The sequence below is a fragment of the Bufo gargarizans genome, chromosome 5 (genome assembly GCF_014858855.1).
Source record: "Bufo gargarizans isolate SCDJY-AF-19 chromosome 5, ASM1485885v1, whole genome shotgun sequence".
NCBI classification, from domain to species: Eukaryota; Metazoa; Chordata; class Amphibia; order Anura; family Bufonidae; genus Bufo; species Bufo gargarizans.
The window spans coordinates 393,948,095-393,965,393 of NC_058084.1; the positions used below are offsets into that span (position 1 = coordinate 393,948,095).

The 17,299-nt window shown below is 44.0% G+C and overlaps 1 protein-coding gene across 1 annotated transcript in view; it reads left to right on the forward strand.

Annotated features, from left to right (window-relative positions):
* The window catches only part of ITGB8 (integrin subunit beta 8), a 141,832-nt gene that overhangs the window by 39,063 nt on the left and 85,470 nt on the right, over positions 1-17,299 (forward strand). Inside the window, exons 2-3 of the mRNA XM_044293186.1 lie at positions 4,487-4,572; positions 14,988-15,162. Coding sequence (XP_044149121.1) covers positions 4,487-4,572; positions 14,988-15,162 — 261 coding nt within the window. The remainder of the gene's footprint in view (positions 1-4,486; positions 4,573-14,987; positions 15,163-17,299) is intronic.

Consider the following 17,299-nt stretch of genomic DNA (forward strand, 5'->3'; position numbering starts at 1 on the left):
TTGTATAACCGGACAGATCGGTGGAAGTTAAGAACGCTGGTGTAAACCCAGACTTGGGGATCTTTTACACATGCTTTTTGTGTGGTGTTTTTTTATTTTTTTATTAATTCACATATTTTTCATATGCGTTTTATATTTCTTATAGACAAGCCTATGGTAATATGTATTAAATATATGCCACACCTCGAGCTTGCTGCATTTTGAACATGCGCCAAAACTTTCACCAAAAGAAAACAAAAATACTGCAAAAGAAAAACCCACTGGGGGATATTTACTGAGACGATGCATGTGCGTTGTCAGAAATTAGGCGCATATACAGACGTGGACAAAATTGTTGGTACCCTTTGGTCAATGAAAGAAAAAGTCACAATGGTCACAGAAATAACTTTAATCTGACAAAAGTAATAATAAATTAAAATTCTATAAATGTTAACCAATGAAAGTCAGACATTGTTTTTCAACCATGCTTCAACAGAATTATGTAAAAAAATAAACTCATGAAACAGGCATGGACAAAAATGATGGTACCCCTAACTTAATATTTTGTTGCGCAACCTTTTGAGGCAATCACTGCAATCAAACGCTTCCTGTAACTGTCAATGAGACATCTGCACCTCTCAGCAGGTATTTTGGCCCACTCCTCATGAGCAAACTGCTCCAGTTGTGTCCGGTTTGAAGGGTGCCTTTTCCAGACTGCATGTTTCAGCTCCTTCCAAAGATGCTCAATAGGATTGAGGTCAGGGCTCATAGAAGGCCACTTTAGAATAGTCCAATTTTTTCCTCTTAGCCATTCTTGGGTGTTTTTAGCGGTGTGTTTTGGGTCATTGTCCTGTTGCAAGACCCATGACCTGCGACTGAGACCAAGCTTTCTGACACTGGCTAGTACATTTCTCTCTAGAATTCCTTGATAGTCTTGAGATTTCATTGTACCCTGCACAGATTCAAGACACCCTGTGCCAGACGCAGCAAAGCAGCCCCAGAACATAACAGAGCCTCCTCCATGTTTCACAGTAGGGACAGTGTTCTTTTCTTGATATGCTTCATTTTTTCGTCTGTGAACATACAGCTGATGTGCCTTGGCAAAAACTTCGATTTTTGTCTCATCTGTCCACAGGACATTCTCCCAGAAGCTTTGTGGCTTGTCAACATGTAGTTTGGCATATTCCAGTCTTGCTTTTTTATGATTCGTTTTCAACAATGGTGTCCTCCTTGGTCGTCTCCCATGTAGTCCACTTTGGCTCAAACAACGACGGATGGTGCGATCTGACACTGATGTTCCTTGAGCATGAAGTTCACCTTGAATCTCTTTAGAAGTCTTTCTAGGCTCTTTTGTTACCATTCGGATTATCCGTCTCTTAGATTTGTCATCAATTTTCCTCCTGCGGCCACGTCCAGGGAGGTTGGCTACAGTCCCATGGATCTTAAACTTATGAATAATATGTGCAACTGTACTCACAGGAACATCTAGTTGCTTGGAGATGGTCTTATAGCCTTTACCTTTAACATGCTTGTCTATAATTTTCTTTCTGATCTCTTGAGACAGCTCTTTCCTTTGCTTCCTCTGGTCCATGTCGAGTGTGGTACACACCATATCACCAAACAACACAGTGATTACCTGGAGCCATATATATAGGCCCAATGGCTGATTACAAGGTTGTAGACACCTGTGATGCTAATTAGTGGACACACCTTGAATTAACATGTCCCTTTGGTCACATTATGTTCTGTGTTTTCTAGGGGTACCATCATTTTTGTCCATGCCTGTTTCATGAGTTTATTTTTTTACATAATTCTGTTGAAGCATGGTTGAAAAACAATGTCTGACTTTCATTGGTTAACATTTATAGAATTTTAATTTATTATTACTTTTGTCAGATTAAAGTTATTTCTGTGACCATTGTGACTTTTTCTTTCATTGACCAAAGGGTACCAACAATTTTGTCCACGTCTGTATGACAGTCAGTGCACCTGTTTGAAAAAGTACGCCAGCCCCTGTAAAGTAGTAAATTTGCCAGTGTCAAAGTGCCCCCACTCTGCCCCCATCCTGTCCATCTGTCATACTTGGCATAAAACGCCATTGTGACAAAATATTGTCACACAGGTATTAAAATAGTCTCAAAATGCCCTTTGACTATTTTTTATGCCAGGTGAGCTTTGATAAATGACCCCCACTGTTTATCAGACTATCTGGTCTCAGCATTTTTGGTATAAAAAAATTAAAACCCACATACTTGGTAATTGATATAAAGGTATTTGCAACTTGTGACTAGTGAACAGAGAATTATTCTTTCTGGGCAGCAGATTACACAGGACAGTCTCCTGCCCATAAAAAATGATTTTGGCGTCCGCATCAATGATGTTTTAATCCAATGGATAAGTGTTCATCGAGTGAACAGCAGCAGCACCTTTACACAGGGCCATTATCAGGAACAAGCATCTCTAGGAATGCTCCTTCCCAATAATTGCCCGATTCTTGGCCTGTGTAAAGGTGTCTTAAGCAGTCTTTTTCCAAACAATAGAACTTCTGTTTTGATAAACTGGGTGCTGTAGTTCACCCATTCCCATAATTAGGCTAAGGCTACATAGTATAGCAGGTCAGCCATAGAAATAAATGGGATCCCAGTGCAACTCGCATGTTTGCCCCAACAGGGAACCTATTATTGCAAGACGTCCAGCAGGGCTGGATTTTTAGTGATTTAGGGGCTGCACCCATTTAATTAAACAAATGCATCGCCAGGTGCACATGAATGGGGGAATGCCATAAAGTGTTAAAAATGTGAAGGATTTAAATTCCAATGTTTATTTTAGAAACTGAAATAATAGCAGTAGCAGGTTGCTCATGTATTTTACAGTATATCTCCACCAGGGAGCGCTGTTAATATTAATATTATTTCCATTTATTGAAGTAAGGTTTTTGGCTGTAAAAGAAATGACCTCTATAGATAAGGCTGTGTTCACATCAGGTTTGAAGCCTAGATTTGACGTATACAGTGGGAAGAAGCGTTGGATGACCATATATTTATAGCCCATCTGTCAGCAGATTTGTCCCTATGACACTGGCGGACCTGTTACATGTGCACTTGGCAGCTGAAGGCATCTGTGTCTGTCCCATGTTCATATGTTCCCCCATTGCCGTTACACCCAGAGGCTCTGCTCTCTCTGCAACTGCTGCACCCTCCCCACTTTGACAGCACCAGGTGTTATCATGTTTTTGCTCCCTGGCCCGGTCAATCAAATTGGAGAGGGTACAGCCGTTACAGAGAGAGAGGAGCATCTGGGTGTAACGGCAACGCCCCGTTGCTCCCAGGGGCTAATTTGCATATATTAAAACGTAATTTTTCTCAGCAATGCGGGTACATATGAACATGGGAACAACACAGATGCCTTCAGCTGCCAAGTGCACATGTAACAGGTCAGCCAGTATCATAGGTACAAAACTGCTGACAGATGCCCTTTAACAGGTTAGAAAATATAACCATCAATAGAAAGGTCAGCTAGAAAAACAGACGCCAATCCTTTCACTTTGTATAAAAGATGCTGCTAGTTGTCATCGTTAATAAAGTTAGTGCCCCTGATCCTGGATGATACCCCCTAGATCAGTGAGGGTCTGTGTCAGTACAGCGGCAGTATGAGCCAATATCTGTAAGCAGTAAAGAGGCTGGGGGGCTTGCCCGAGTACCGCGCCCCTTCAAACAGCTGAGCAACACGGTTGCCGAGGGGCAGGTTAACCAATGATTTTATATTGTTGGCTTATCCTAGGGAGTGGTCATCATTTTAGATAACCCCTTAAGGGTCCATTCACACGTCCGTTTTTTCTTTCCTGATCTGTTCTGTTTTTTGCGGAACAGATCAGGACCAGATCTGGACCCATTCATTTTCAATGGGTCCTGGAAAAAATCGGACAGCACAATGTGTGCTGTCCGTTTCCGTTGTTCCGTTCCGCATGTCCGTTTAAATATAAAACATGTCCTATTCTTGTCCGCAAAATTCGGATCCTGGTACAATACAAAGTCAATGGATCCGCAAAAAACGGAAGACATTCGGATGTCATTCCGTATGTCATCCGTTTTATGCGGAATCCGTTCCTGGAAACACATAACAAATTTATTTTATTTTTATTTTTTTCAATTTTTTTTCAAAGAAATCCAAACAACTTTATTTGATTATTGAACTTTATACATGTTTCCGTTTTTTGCGGATCCGCAAAAAACGGATGACATACGGAAACATTTTCAGGAACAACGGATCTGCAAAAAACGGACCGAAAATCGGGATATAGGAAAATACTGACGTGTGAATGTAGCCTAAATGACTTACACATCCTGTGAGATCACACCAACAAAAGGTAACTATTCCCTAAGTGTCCCCTAGAATCTATGATGAGTCCTCTCTGCATAGCCCTTCCACATTACTACACGGGGGTTGGACAGACTGGTACCCATACTGTACTCTACATGTAAATGTTGCACCCTGTGTTTTTTTGCAGTTGAAAACAAGTGTTCCTCTCCAAATGCAGCTACGTGCACAAGATGCCTCGCACTGGGCCCCGAATGTGGATGGTGTACTCAAGAGGTATGTGCCACATGTATTACTGCATTCCTGTTCATCTTCTGGCCAGCAATCAGTAAAGTCGCTGTAAGATGGGATGAAATGAGCCAAAATGACAATATAAAGGGGAAATGCCCCCCACCCCATATGCCCTAACGCCCCCCCCTATGACATAACTTTGGGAGGTGTTTGTCGGGTGCAGCGACTGCTACTACACCGATGTTGTCGTTTCCGTGATTCACAGAGGTCTGTCGGCTGCTCTGTCAGCGCTCGGCGTGGCAGCTCTTTCTGAAGTGATGTTCCTCATTTGCATATAATTTCCCCGTTCATATATAGAACAACTGCTGTTCTATTTCAGTCACATGAAACCTCGCTCTATATTCTGTTATCTCGTCTCTGGTACATTCTTTTTTCTTTTTTTGCTTTAAAAACAGTTATGTCATGTTTTGGAACAGACCTCCCTCTGGGGAATATTTTTCTTACTGAGCATGTGTTATCATCCTGTTATGTAACAGTGTATATTGCAGACTTCTTTTTAGGGTACGGCCACACGGTCAGTTTTCTTGATGCAGCTTTGGAAGTACAAACCAGGAATGAATGGATAGGTCATCAGTATCTAATCGTTGGTGGTCCGACCCCCAGGACCCCCACTGATTAGCTGTTTGAGAAGACAGCTTTCCCTAGACCATGTGGCAACACGTTCATCGGTTGCGTGGCCTAGGCACTCTATATAATGTATAGCGCTGTGCTCGGTGAGCGCTGAGAAGGCCACGGCGCTCACAGGAGACCCCACCGATCAGTTCTAAAGTCTTGGAAGAAAAAACCTTTTAAAACTTTCTCTCCTGATTTTGTCTTCCAAAACTGCAACAATAAATGTGACCGTGTGGATGTAACCTTAAAGTTGGAGACATCGGTTTCACAAAGGTTGGAAAATATGAAGGAAAGATTAAGGGCCGTTTCACACGAGCGGATGCCGTGCGTGGCATCCGCTCCGTGAAAGAGTGCCAGGACCCGCTGCAGACTGCAGAGGCACGGAGCAGTAACATGACTGTTAATGCTCCGTGCCTCTCTGTGATCTCTTTACTACGAAATCACAGTTGTCACTGTGATTTCGTAGTAAAGAGATCACAGAGAGGCACGGAGCATTAACAGTCATGTTACTGCTCTGTGCCTCTGCAGTCTGCAGCGGGTCTTGGCACTCTTTCACGGAGCGGATGCCACGCACGGCATCCGCTCGTGTGAAACGGCCCTAAGGGTTTCTGAAAATTGAGTATTTTTGTGCGCTAATTTGAAGACCTTTTCTGACACAGTTAGGCCTCTGTCGCACAACCATTTATTTTTTCCGTTTACAGGCCGTTTTTTTGCGTTCCGTATACGGAACCATTCATTTCAATGGTTCCGCAAAAAAAACGAATGTACTCCGTATGCATTCCGTTTCCGTATTTCCGTTTTTCCGTTGAAAGATAGAACATGTCCTATTATTGCCCGCAAATCACGTTCTGTGGCTCCATTCAAGTCAATGGGTCCGCAAAAAAAAAAAAAACACATACGGAAATGCATTTGTGTGTATTGGAACCTCACAAAAAAAAAAAAACTAAAGGAAAAAAAGGCAAATTAGTCATCATTTCACACAAAACTCTAAAAGTAGGCCAGACAAAATTGTTGGCACCTTTACAAAATTGTGGGTAGACAACTTTGTTTCAAGCATGTGATGCTCCTTCAAACTCATCTGTGGAAAGTAACAGGTATGGGCAATATAAAAATTACACCTAAAACCAAATAAAAAGGGGAGAAGTTGGCTCAGAAGAGAAGAACTGTCTGATGAATTCAGAACCAAAACTGTGGAAAAATATCAACAATCTCAGGCCTCATGCACACGACAGTTTTTTTTCACGGTCCGCAAAAACGGGGTCCGTGATCCGTGACCATTTTTTCGTCTGTGGGTCTTCCTTGATTTTTGGAGGATCCACGGACATGAAAAAAAAGTCGTTTTGGTGTCCGCCTGGCCGTGCGGAGCCAAACGGATCCGTCCTGAATTACAATGCAAGTCAATGGGGACGGATCCGTTTGATGTTGACACAATATGGTGCCATTTCAAACGGATCCGTCCCCATTGACTTTCAATGTAAAGTCTGGAGTTCTTTTATACCATCGGATTGGAGTTTTCTCCAATCCGATGGTATATTTTAACTTGAAGCGTCCCCATTACCATGGGAACGCCTCTATGTTAGAATATACTGTCGGATATGAGCTACTTCGTGAACCTCAGATCCGACAGTATATTCTAACACAGAGGCGTTCCCATGGTGATGGGGACGCTTCAGGTTAGAATACACTACAAACTTTGTACAAGACTGCCCCCTGCTGCCTGGCAGCACCCGATCTCTTACAGGGGGATATGATAGCACAATTAACCCCTTCAGGTGCGGCACCTAAAGGGGTTAATTGTACTATCATATTCCCCTGTAAGAGATCAGGGCTGCCAGGCAGCAGGGGGCAGACCCCCCCCCCTCCCCAGTTTGAATATCGTTGGTGGCACAGTGTGCGCCCCCCATCGGGCCCCCCCTTCCTCCCTCTAATGTTAGAAATCGTTGGTGGCACAGTGTGCGCCCACCATTGCCCCCCCCTCCCTCCCTCTATTGTAATAAATCGTTGGTGGCACAGTGTGCGCCCACCATCGCCCCCCCTCCCTCCCTCTATTGTATTAAATCGTTGGTGGCACAGTGTGCCAACCACCATCGGCCCCCCCCTCCCTCTATAGCAGTAACAACATTGGTGGCAGTGTGCGGCCTCCCATTCCCCCCCCCCCCCCCATCATTGGTGGCAGCAGAGTTCCGATCGGAGTCCCAGTTTAAACGCTGGGGCTCCGATCGGTAACCATGGCAACCAGGACGCTACTGCAGTCCTGGTTGCCATGGTTACTTAGCAATAGTACAACAGTAGAAGATTCATACTTACCTGCTTGCTGCTGCGATGTCTGTGAACGGCCGGGAGCTCCTCCTACTGGTAAGTGAAAGGTCTGTGCGGCGCATTGCTAAAGAACTGTCACTTACCAGTAGGAGGAGCTCCCGGCCGTTCACAGACATCGCAGCAGCAAGCAGGTAAGTATGAATCTTATACTGTTGTACTATTGCTAAGTAACCATGGCAACCAGGGCTGCAGTAGCTTCCTGGTTGCCATGGTTACCGATCGGAGCCCCAGCGATTAAACTGGGACTCCGATCGGAACTCCGCTGCCACCAATGATGGGGGGGGGGGGGGAATGGGAGGCCGCACACTGCCACCAATGTTGTTACTGCTATAGAGGGAGGGGGGCCGATGGTGGGCGCACACTGTGCCACCAACGATTTATTACAATAGAGGGAGGGGGGGGGGTGATGGTGGGCGCACACTGTGCCACCAACGATATTCAAACTGGGGAGGGGGGGGGTCTGCCCCCTGCTGCCTGGCAGCCCTGATCTCTTACAGGGGAATATGATAGTACAATTAACCCCTTTAGGTGCCGCACCTGAAGTGGTTAATTGTGCTATCATATCCCCCTGTAAGAGATCGGGTGCTGCCAGGCAGCAGGGGGCAGTCTTGTACAAAGTTTGCAGTGTATTCTAACTAGAAGCGTCCCCATCACCATGGGAACGCTTCTGTGTTAGAATATACTGTCGGATATGAGTTTTCACGAAGTGAAAACTTAGATCAGAAAAAGCTTTTATGCAGACGGATCTTCGGATCCGTCTGTATGAAAGTAACCTACGGCCACGGATCACGGACACGGATGCCAATCTTGTGTGCATCCGTGTTCTTTCACGGACCCATTGACTTGAATGGGTCCGTGAACCGTTGTCCGTCAAAAAAATAGAACAGGTCATATTTTTTTGACGGACAGGATACACGGATCATGGCCTCGGCTGCAAAACGGTGCATTTTCCGATTTTTCCACTGACCCATTGAAAGTCAATGGGTCCGCGAAAAAAAACGGAAAACAGCACAACGGCCACGGATGCACACCACGGTCGTGTGCATGAGGCCTCAAGGTTACAAGTCCATCTCCAGAGATCTAGATGTTCCTTTGTCCACAGTGCGGAACATAATCCAGAAGTTTACAGCCCATGGCACTGTAGGTAATCTCCCGAGACGTGGACAGAAAAGAGAAATTGATGAAAGGTTGCAATGCAGGATAGTCTGGATTGTGGATAAGCAGCCCCAATTAAGTTCCAAAGAGATTTAAGCTGTCCTGCAGGCTCAGGTTGCATCTGTGACTGCGCGAACTATCCATCGACATTTGAATGAAATGAAACGCTATAGCAGGAGACCCAGGAGGACCCCACTGCTGACACAGAGACATAAAAAAGCTAGACTGCAGTTGGCTAAAATGTATGTGAGTAAGCCAAAATCCTTCTGGGAAAACGTGTTGTGGACAGATAAGACCAAGATAGAGCTTTCTGGTAAAGCATATAATTCTACCGATTACCGAAAATGGAATGAGGCCTACAAAAAAAAAAAAAACACAGCACCTATAGTCAAATATGATGGAGGTACAAAGATGTTTTTGGGTTGTTTTGCAGTGTCAAAAAGATGGGTTTGCTTCCTAGGTCATGGGTTTTCCAGCATGACAATGGCCCCAAACATACTTCAAGAAGCACCCAGAAATGGATGGGAACAAAGCGCTGGAGATTTCTGAATTTGGCAAAGAGTCCCCTTGACCACCTTTGGAGAGATCTTAAAACTTCTGTTGGGAAAAAGCGCCCTTTAAATATGAGACCTGGTGCAGTTTGCAAAAGAAGAATGGTCCAAAATTCCAGTTGAAAGGTGTAAAAAGCTCTTTGATGGTTGTAGGAAGTGATTGATTTCAGTAAAGGGTGTGCAAACAAATAACGGTAAAGAGTTTTGCGTGACATTATGTCATTTTTGGCTTTTTGTTCTGTTTTTTTTGTGTTGTTCCAATACACAGAAAGAAAATAAACATGTGTATAACAAAACATGTGTAACTGCAATAAATTTCTGGGATAAGTACTTCATTTTCTGGAAAATTTTCAGGGGTGCCGACACTTACAACCATGACTGTATTAGGCTACTTTCACACTGGCGTTTCTAGGTCCACTTGTGAGATCTGCTTCCGGGCTCTCACAAGCGGCCCAAACGGATCAGTTCAGCCCCAATGCATTCTGAATGGATAAGGATCCGTCTAGACTTACAATGTAAGTTAATGGGGACGGATCCGTTTTTCACTGACACGATATGGTGCAATTGAAAATGGATCCGTCCCCTATTGACTTTCAATGTTAGTCAAGACGGATCCGTTTTAACAGACTTTTTTTTATGAATAGGGCAAACTGATCCGTTATTAACGGATACAAGCGTTTGCATGATTCGTGCGGATCCGTCTGTGCAGATACAAGACGGATCCGCACCAAACGCGAGTGTGAATGTAGCCTTACCTGTCTACTGTTATGTTTTGACTGTTGTGCAGGGGACATTATGGAAGAGTGCCCTACGGCACAGCCAGGACTGCCGAGAGTTAAAAGCTAGAGAAAATTATACTAAATGTAGACATTCCCTGCTTCAAAAGTCAGACTATACTGGAAACATTTAGACATACATTCATTTTATTAGAGCTAAAATAAGCTGAAGCTATAAAAACCTGCTTCTGACCTATTTTTGCCTCATTGAATTTTTAGACAGCAGACTGAAAAAGGCAACTTTATGAGGGAAAATAAAATCGCGTGTGACTGCTGCAAGCCATGTTTCTAATACATTCCCGCACTTTGTGTCCCCTTATATTCTGACACCTTGCAGCTGGGACATATTCCAGTGGTTTCAGGCATCCTGCTGGATAAGGTTTTATGGAAGTGCAGCCGTGTACGAAATGCAGCCACAGAGCGGTGGGGGCTGGGATGGTTCATTAAAGGACACATACTTTTTGTTCTGTAGTTTTTACTTACACAGCTGTTTATTTCATAATTTTGACTTTCATACAGTCACATGTGAAGCAGGTGTAGAATCTGGAAAGATTTCAATGTGCAGTGTGTGGCGGTTGTAGAATATCTTGTTTATGGGCGAAATTTCCAACCCCTTGCTGTGTGGTCATCGCTGAAGTAGCAGGCGTTACTTTGATAATGGCATCGGCACAGAGGGAGGCGGACATGTTTAGACCTTTAAAGGTTTTTTTCTAGTTTCCTGAGGATAGGACATCAATATAAGATTGTAGGGGTTCAACCTCTGCATCCCTACAATCAGCAGCTGCCAGTGCCGCAAACAACACTGTGGACATATCGAGAAGCAGAAAGTTCTGTCCTCTGTGCCAGTTGCTGCAGCTCCGCTACCAATCAAGTCAAAATAGGTCATCAATAGCTAGAAAGTGGAAACTCCTTTAAATAAGCGCTCTACAAACAAACTTTGCTTAAATCAATAAAACAAGTGAATATAAGAAACTTAATATATCTTGTTAGAGAAATATCACTTTTGAGCCCTTTCCTATCCTCCCCCCCCCAACCCCCTGCACAGCCTAAATCCCTAAAATTAAAAGACAAGTTTATCAAATCTCTGAGGGATCAGGTCATGTGCTTCCCATAGACATCCTGTGGAGAGTGTAGGAGGAGTGAGCTGCCAGAGGGAGAAAGAGGCACCAGCACACATATTCTGCTGCCTCTAGTAAGTTTCCTATCTCACCCCAGTGCTGGATTCATAGCTACACCACAAAGTATTGTTGTATAATGTTCCAATCACTATCTCAAGGAAAAACTGACAACTCAACATCGAGCCTGCAGAGGGGAAACTGGAGATATGTACAGGACAAAGCCGTATAATGGGGAGATATAGTGTTGTTCCTACATTGAACTTTTCAACTGAACTTCTGATTTTAGAGCGTACATATACCAGGGGTGCACAACTTGCTGCCCAGAGGCCACACTTAACCCACAATGCCATTCTGTGCAACCCCCAGCCAGCTAATGACAGGCATGCTTACCTGTTTTTGGTGTATTTTTTTAAAGGGCATCTGTCAGCAGATTTGTGCCTATAAAACCGGCTGACCTGTTGCATGTGTGCTTGGCAGCTGAAGGCATCTGTGTTGGACCTATGTTCATATGTGCCCGCATTGCTGAGAAAAATGTTTTAATATATTCAAATGAGCCTCTAGGTGACACCTAGAGGCTCAGCTCTCTCTGCAACTGCCATGGCTTTTGCACTTTGACGGGACCAGGAACTGTAAATGTCATCACGTCTGGTCCTTACTTCTCCTAAAGTCGTTGAAAGTTCATAGGACGCAGCATTTACAGAGAGAGCAGAGCTTCTAGGTGTAATGACAACGCCCCCATTGCTCCTAGAGCCTCATTTGCATGGATTAAAACATCATTTTTCTCAGCAATGTGGGCACATATGATCATGGGACCAACACAGATGTCTTCAGCTGCCAAGCGCACATGCAGCAGATCAGTCAATTTCATAGGTACAAATCTGCGGACCGATGGCCTTTAAGGTGAGCAAGAAGACAAGTGGCATAGGAGCAGGCACTGGGTAACTATTGATAGTGCACTGTACGACTATCTCGGAAATTCTCATATATTGGTTGAAAGGGGGTTTCCAGAAAGGAGTAGATGAAGTGGAGAGATGTTCAGTCGTATGTGTGGCTATCTTCATTGTAGTTTTACTGGAGTAGTGGAACCAGCATAAACTACTATGAGTAGAGCCGCATACATGCATGGTCTCCTCCCTTTTAAAGTCCGGACAGGGAAGAAGGAGACCCCAATACCCCTGATACTCCCGATAGTTGGAGTTCATGGAAGTGGAACCCGCATTTATTCATATACTTTTGCTATCCTATAAATATTGCAGATGGTAATAATACATTTTGTTGCTGTTTTGTGATTGGCTAAGTCAGACAATGTGGTCCTCGGAGCAGGAGAGCTTGTACATCTCATGTAGACAATGCCTCACCCATGTATCTCCCCACGACCACAGTCCTTGATACTACTGCCCAGGGACTGATATTTGATGCAATGTAGGGCTTTCATAAAGTGTTTTAAAAAAAAAAAAAAGCCTTGCAAAAGTACAAATTACGGCAGTTGTTCTTTGTGTGTGTTTTTTATTACAAAGGACCATGGGTGGAAGAACTCCAAAGTTCTTCCAAATTGCTGTTACGGCCATTGCCTTGTGGGTAATACATGCTTTGTTGTGGTTTCATGGTTTTTCCTAAAGAAGCAATTCTAAGAAAAGTTTCATGGTGTACAAATCACAATCAAGTTCACTACGTGTGTTTTTGAGGTTTCCTCAATGTACTCCATGAGGAAAAACCACTGCAAGACCATGAGAGCTAGAGAATGAGGTCGATTTTCAAATGCAGAATGCAGCTGAGAAAAATAGACTTGGCATTAAAGAGGATGTTTTTATGAACCACTTGCATTCTCCATATAATTAGAATTGTAAAGCATTGGTATGACTCTATAATGTGCCAGCCCTCTATTATTCCTGCTACAAGCTTATAAATAAGGGGGGGGGGGGGGGGGTTATATGAGCTATTTTTAAAGACCAATCAATGTTCAAAGTTTGATTTTGATCAATTTGGTCCATATTAGGACTGTGTGTTTATTTTTGGGTATTATGCTATTTTGGGGTCTTTCTTTGGGAACTGTGCCTGTGTTACTTCTCTAGGTACTGTGAATGTGTGGTCTTTGTCTGGGTACTGTGCCTGTGCGGTTTTTGTCTGGGTTCTGTATCTATGCGTTCTTTGTCTGCGTACCTTGCCTGTGCATTCCTTCTCTGGGTACTGTGCCTGTGTGGTTTTCGTCGGAGTACTGGGCCTGTGCAATCTTTGCCTGGGTACTGGGCCTGTGCGATCTTTGCCTGGGTACTGGGCCTGTGCGATCTTTGCCTGGGTACTGGGCCTGTGCGATCTTTGCCTGGGTACTGGGCCTGTGCGATCTTTGCCTGGGTACTGGGCCTTTGCGTTACTTCTCTGGATACTGGGCCTGTGCGGTCTTTGTCTGGGTAGTGTGCATGTGCGTTACTTCTCTGGGTACTGTGCATGTGCATTACTTCTCTGGGTACTGGGCCTGTGCGGTCTTTGTCTGGGTAGTGTGCATGTGCGTTATTTCTCTGGGTACTGTGCATGTGCGTTACTTCTCTGGGTACTGTGCCTGTGCGTTCTTTGTCTGGGTACTGGTCCTGTGCAGTCTTTGTCTGGGTACTGTGTCTCCTTACTTCCTGCTCACTTCTCCCCCTTCTCCTCTCTATAGACTTGCATTGACATGTGTAATATGATACTCCTGCAGAGATGATCCTGACTTGAATGGGAAAAAGTGAAAAGCAATTAGGGGGAAGGAGGTGTCCTGGGCTATGCCCAAACAGCACCACTGAAGCATGGTACCACTTGGTACTGTACTTTTTCCTGCTTGTTCCTATATAGTAGTGATGCCCAAACTGCAATCTTACAACCCGCTTATTTAGGCTACTTTCACACTGGCGTTTTGGGTTTCCGTTTGTGAGATTCGTTCAGGGCTCTCACAAGCGGTTCAAAACGGATCAGTTCAGCCCCAATGCATTCTGAATGGAAAAGGATCCGCTCAGAATGCATCAGTTTGCCTCCATTCCGCTCTGGAGGACCAAAACGCCTGACGATGCGGGCGCAAAATGTAAGTCAATCGGGACAGATCCGTTTTCACTGACACAATATGGCACAATAGAAAACGGATCCATCCTCCGTTGACTTTCAATGGTGTTCAAAACGGATCCTTTTTAGCTATGTGACCGATAATACAAACGGATCTGTTCTGAACGGATGCATGCAGTTGTATTATCGGTGCGGATCCGTCTGTGCAGATCCAAGCCCAATATAGTATATCTTCCATGTACTTTATCATTTAGCTATAATAGCCTGCCTACATTCAGTGCGCTGCCTGTGCCACTCATAGTGCGCCCTGCGCTGATGAATGGCTGGAAAATTCTAAGGCATATTGGTACACCATAGACTTTTTCCAGGGTGCGGGTGCCCACAGAGAGGGCTCTGAGTGCCGCCTCTGGCACCCGAGCCATAGGTTTGCCACCACTGCTATATGGGGTTTAGTATGTTGATCATATAGGGTTCCCTGTAAGTTCTGCTTTTTCCATCAAACAACCTCCTAGGGTATGGAGTGAAGCGCGCCAGTTTCTTCCTATCCAACTCTTGTATATAAAATAGCTTCCTAGGATAACATTAGTGCCGTAAGTACAGTGGCACAATGAAATTGTAGGAAATGTAACGAGTAATGTATTATTCCATTGTCTTATGTAACCGCTCAGCGAGATTTAGTAAGACTATAACACTAATTAGTAAATCAGCTCCATTCAGTCTATGATATAAAGCAGAACTTCAGAGCCTCCAACCATATCCGCCTGTTTGGCAACCTCTCGATGCTTCTGTGAAGACCCATCTTTTAATTATCTTTTTTTTTTTTTATTGCCTCTCAACAGGATTTTATGGTGGATTCGCTGGAGAATGAAAGATGCGACACTGTGATTAATTTAAAATCCAAGGGCTGCAGAGCAGACTCCATAGAGCACCCGTCAGCACAACTTCAGACTGTGAGCAGCAAGGAGGCGAGCAGTCAGGTCACCCCGGCAGAGGTGTCCGCCCAACTTAGACCAGGTTAGTCCGATGTCCTGGCTACATACCTATTTCATGTGTTTGTATTGTTATGTTTATTACTGATGGGTTAGGTTTTTACTTACCGTGCTCACCCATACGGCTCAGTGGCCACGTCATGTCCATAGACTACAGTACAAGGGGTCACAGTTTAGCTTTTTAATGGAGTTTCCCTTTTAGCCAGCATTATTTTTTTCTGCAAGTTCTTTAGAAAGGAGTGTTATCAGGTAGATGAGGGACACGGAGTAAATTGATCAGGAATAAGACTTAGGCTACTTTCACACTAGCGTTTCTATTTTCCGGTATTGAGATCTGTCATAGGGTCTCAAAACCAGAAAAAAACACTTCCGTTTTGTCCCCATTCATTGTCAATGGGGATAAAACATAACTGAACAGAGCAGAGTGCTCCAAAATGCATTCCGTTGCGTTCCCATACCCAGCATGCTGCGGTTTTCTTTCAGCCATGGGATGTGGAGCAAAACGGATCCGGCATGACCCACAATGCAAGTCAATGGGGACAGATCAGTTTTCTCTGACACATTAGAAAATGGATCCGTCCCCCATTGACTTTCAGTAGAGTTCATGACTGATCCATCTTGGCTATATAAGACATAATACAACCGGATCCGTTAATAACGTATGCAGATGGTTGTATTATCAGTAACGGAAGCGTTTTTGCTTAAACCTGCCGAATCCAGAAAAACTGCTAATGTGAAAGTACCCTTAGGCCTCATAAACTTGTCTGTATTTTTCATCCATTTTTTGTCTGTGCCCCCTTGTGGTGACTTTGCGACACCATTTTCTCCTCTAGAACCAGTGCTTCTAGTGGACAATAACTACATAAAAATGCCAGTCAATGGAGAATGTTACATTTTTGTTATGCTCTGTGTATGAATTTGTGAAGAAACGGACATGTCTCTGTATGGAATCGGCAGCATGCAGAGATACAGTATTGACCCATGGCTATGGCTACAGTGTCATGGATCCATACAATACACATCTGAAAGGGCCTGTTCACACTGCATTTTCTGCCCCTAATTTCGGCTTGTTTTCTGCACGGAATCCTGAATGAATGAGATCTTTGGGTCCATGCGAGGTACGGGGCTGCTTCTATCTTTGTTGGGAAGAGATTGCCATGTATTAGATGATGTCTGATCTTCATCTTTTACACTAGCCATGGGATAACCTCTAAAAAACCTGCTTTTAAAGTCTGCATTGATCTTGTGAGCGTACCCTTATACTGCCGTGTACGTGAGGCCTAATCCACATTATGCAGGACTGTTCGGAGAGCTGATTTATTTGCATAGGTTTCCTATGACTTCAGGGTCGCCGGCAGCGTACTCAGCTCCTCCGCTCCGTGGCCTTCTTCTACTGTACTCTGACTTACTCATAATATGACCTCACTTTAGAACTATGCCAAGCAGATTATATTGTATTACAAGTTCCAGAGAGATATAATGACCGCTTAGTTTATAATTGGATATTAGAGGATAACAAATATCACCCTTCCATGGAAATTCTTAGCTCATTCAGTGTGAAGTGCGCGCTGCAGCTAGAAGGTGTAAGTTTAAGGGGTTGTCCAGACCCCACCGCAGTTGTAGATAACCGGAAGAAACAAGGCTACTTATTTAGTCACCACCTCCCATTTCAGTGTCGAGGGTCCCATCCCCACTGCTTCGGGTGCCATGTGTCCCATCCATTGTCACGTGGACCACTGCAGCCATTCACTGACATGCCACGATCCATGTGACGATGGCCAGGATGTAATACTTTTCTATTGAACAGCAGAACACTGAAATAACGTTAAAATACCCCACATCACTTGGTATTGGTAGGTGTCTCTGCAGATGAAATCAGTAAGAAACATGTTATTATTTGAAAAAAAAAAAAGAGAAGATGACTCAATCTTAAGTCAACACATTTTATAAAATCCCCTAAGGCTTTAAATTATGCTGCAAATAATGGCTGGTTAGCTGTAGATTTATGTTTAGTGGTTTTTAGTTCAATTTTGCATCAAAGGGTTGTTTTAACGTCTTTTTGTAACCACTTCTTGTGCTAACCGTTATTTTCTTAGTCGTCTTGGCCGAGCGCCCATGTTTGCTGGGTTCTGCTGAAGGTGTACTGTAGATTTCTTGGGATC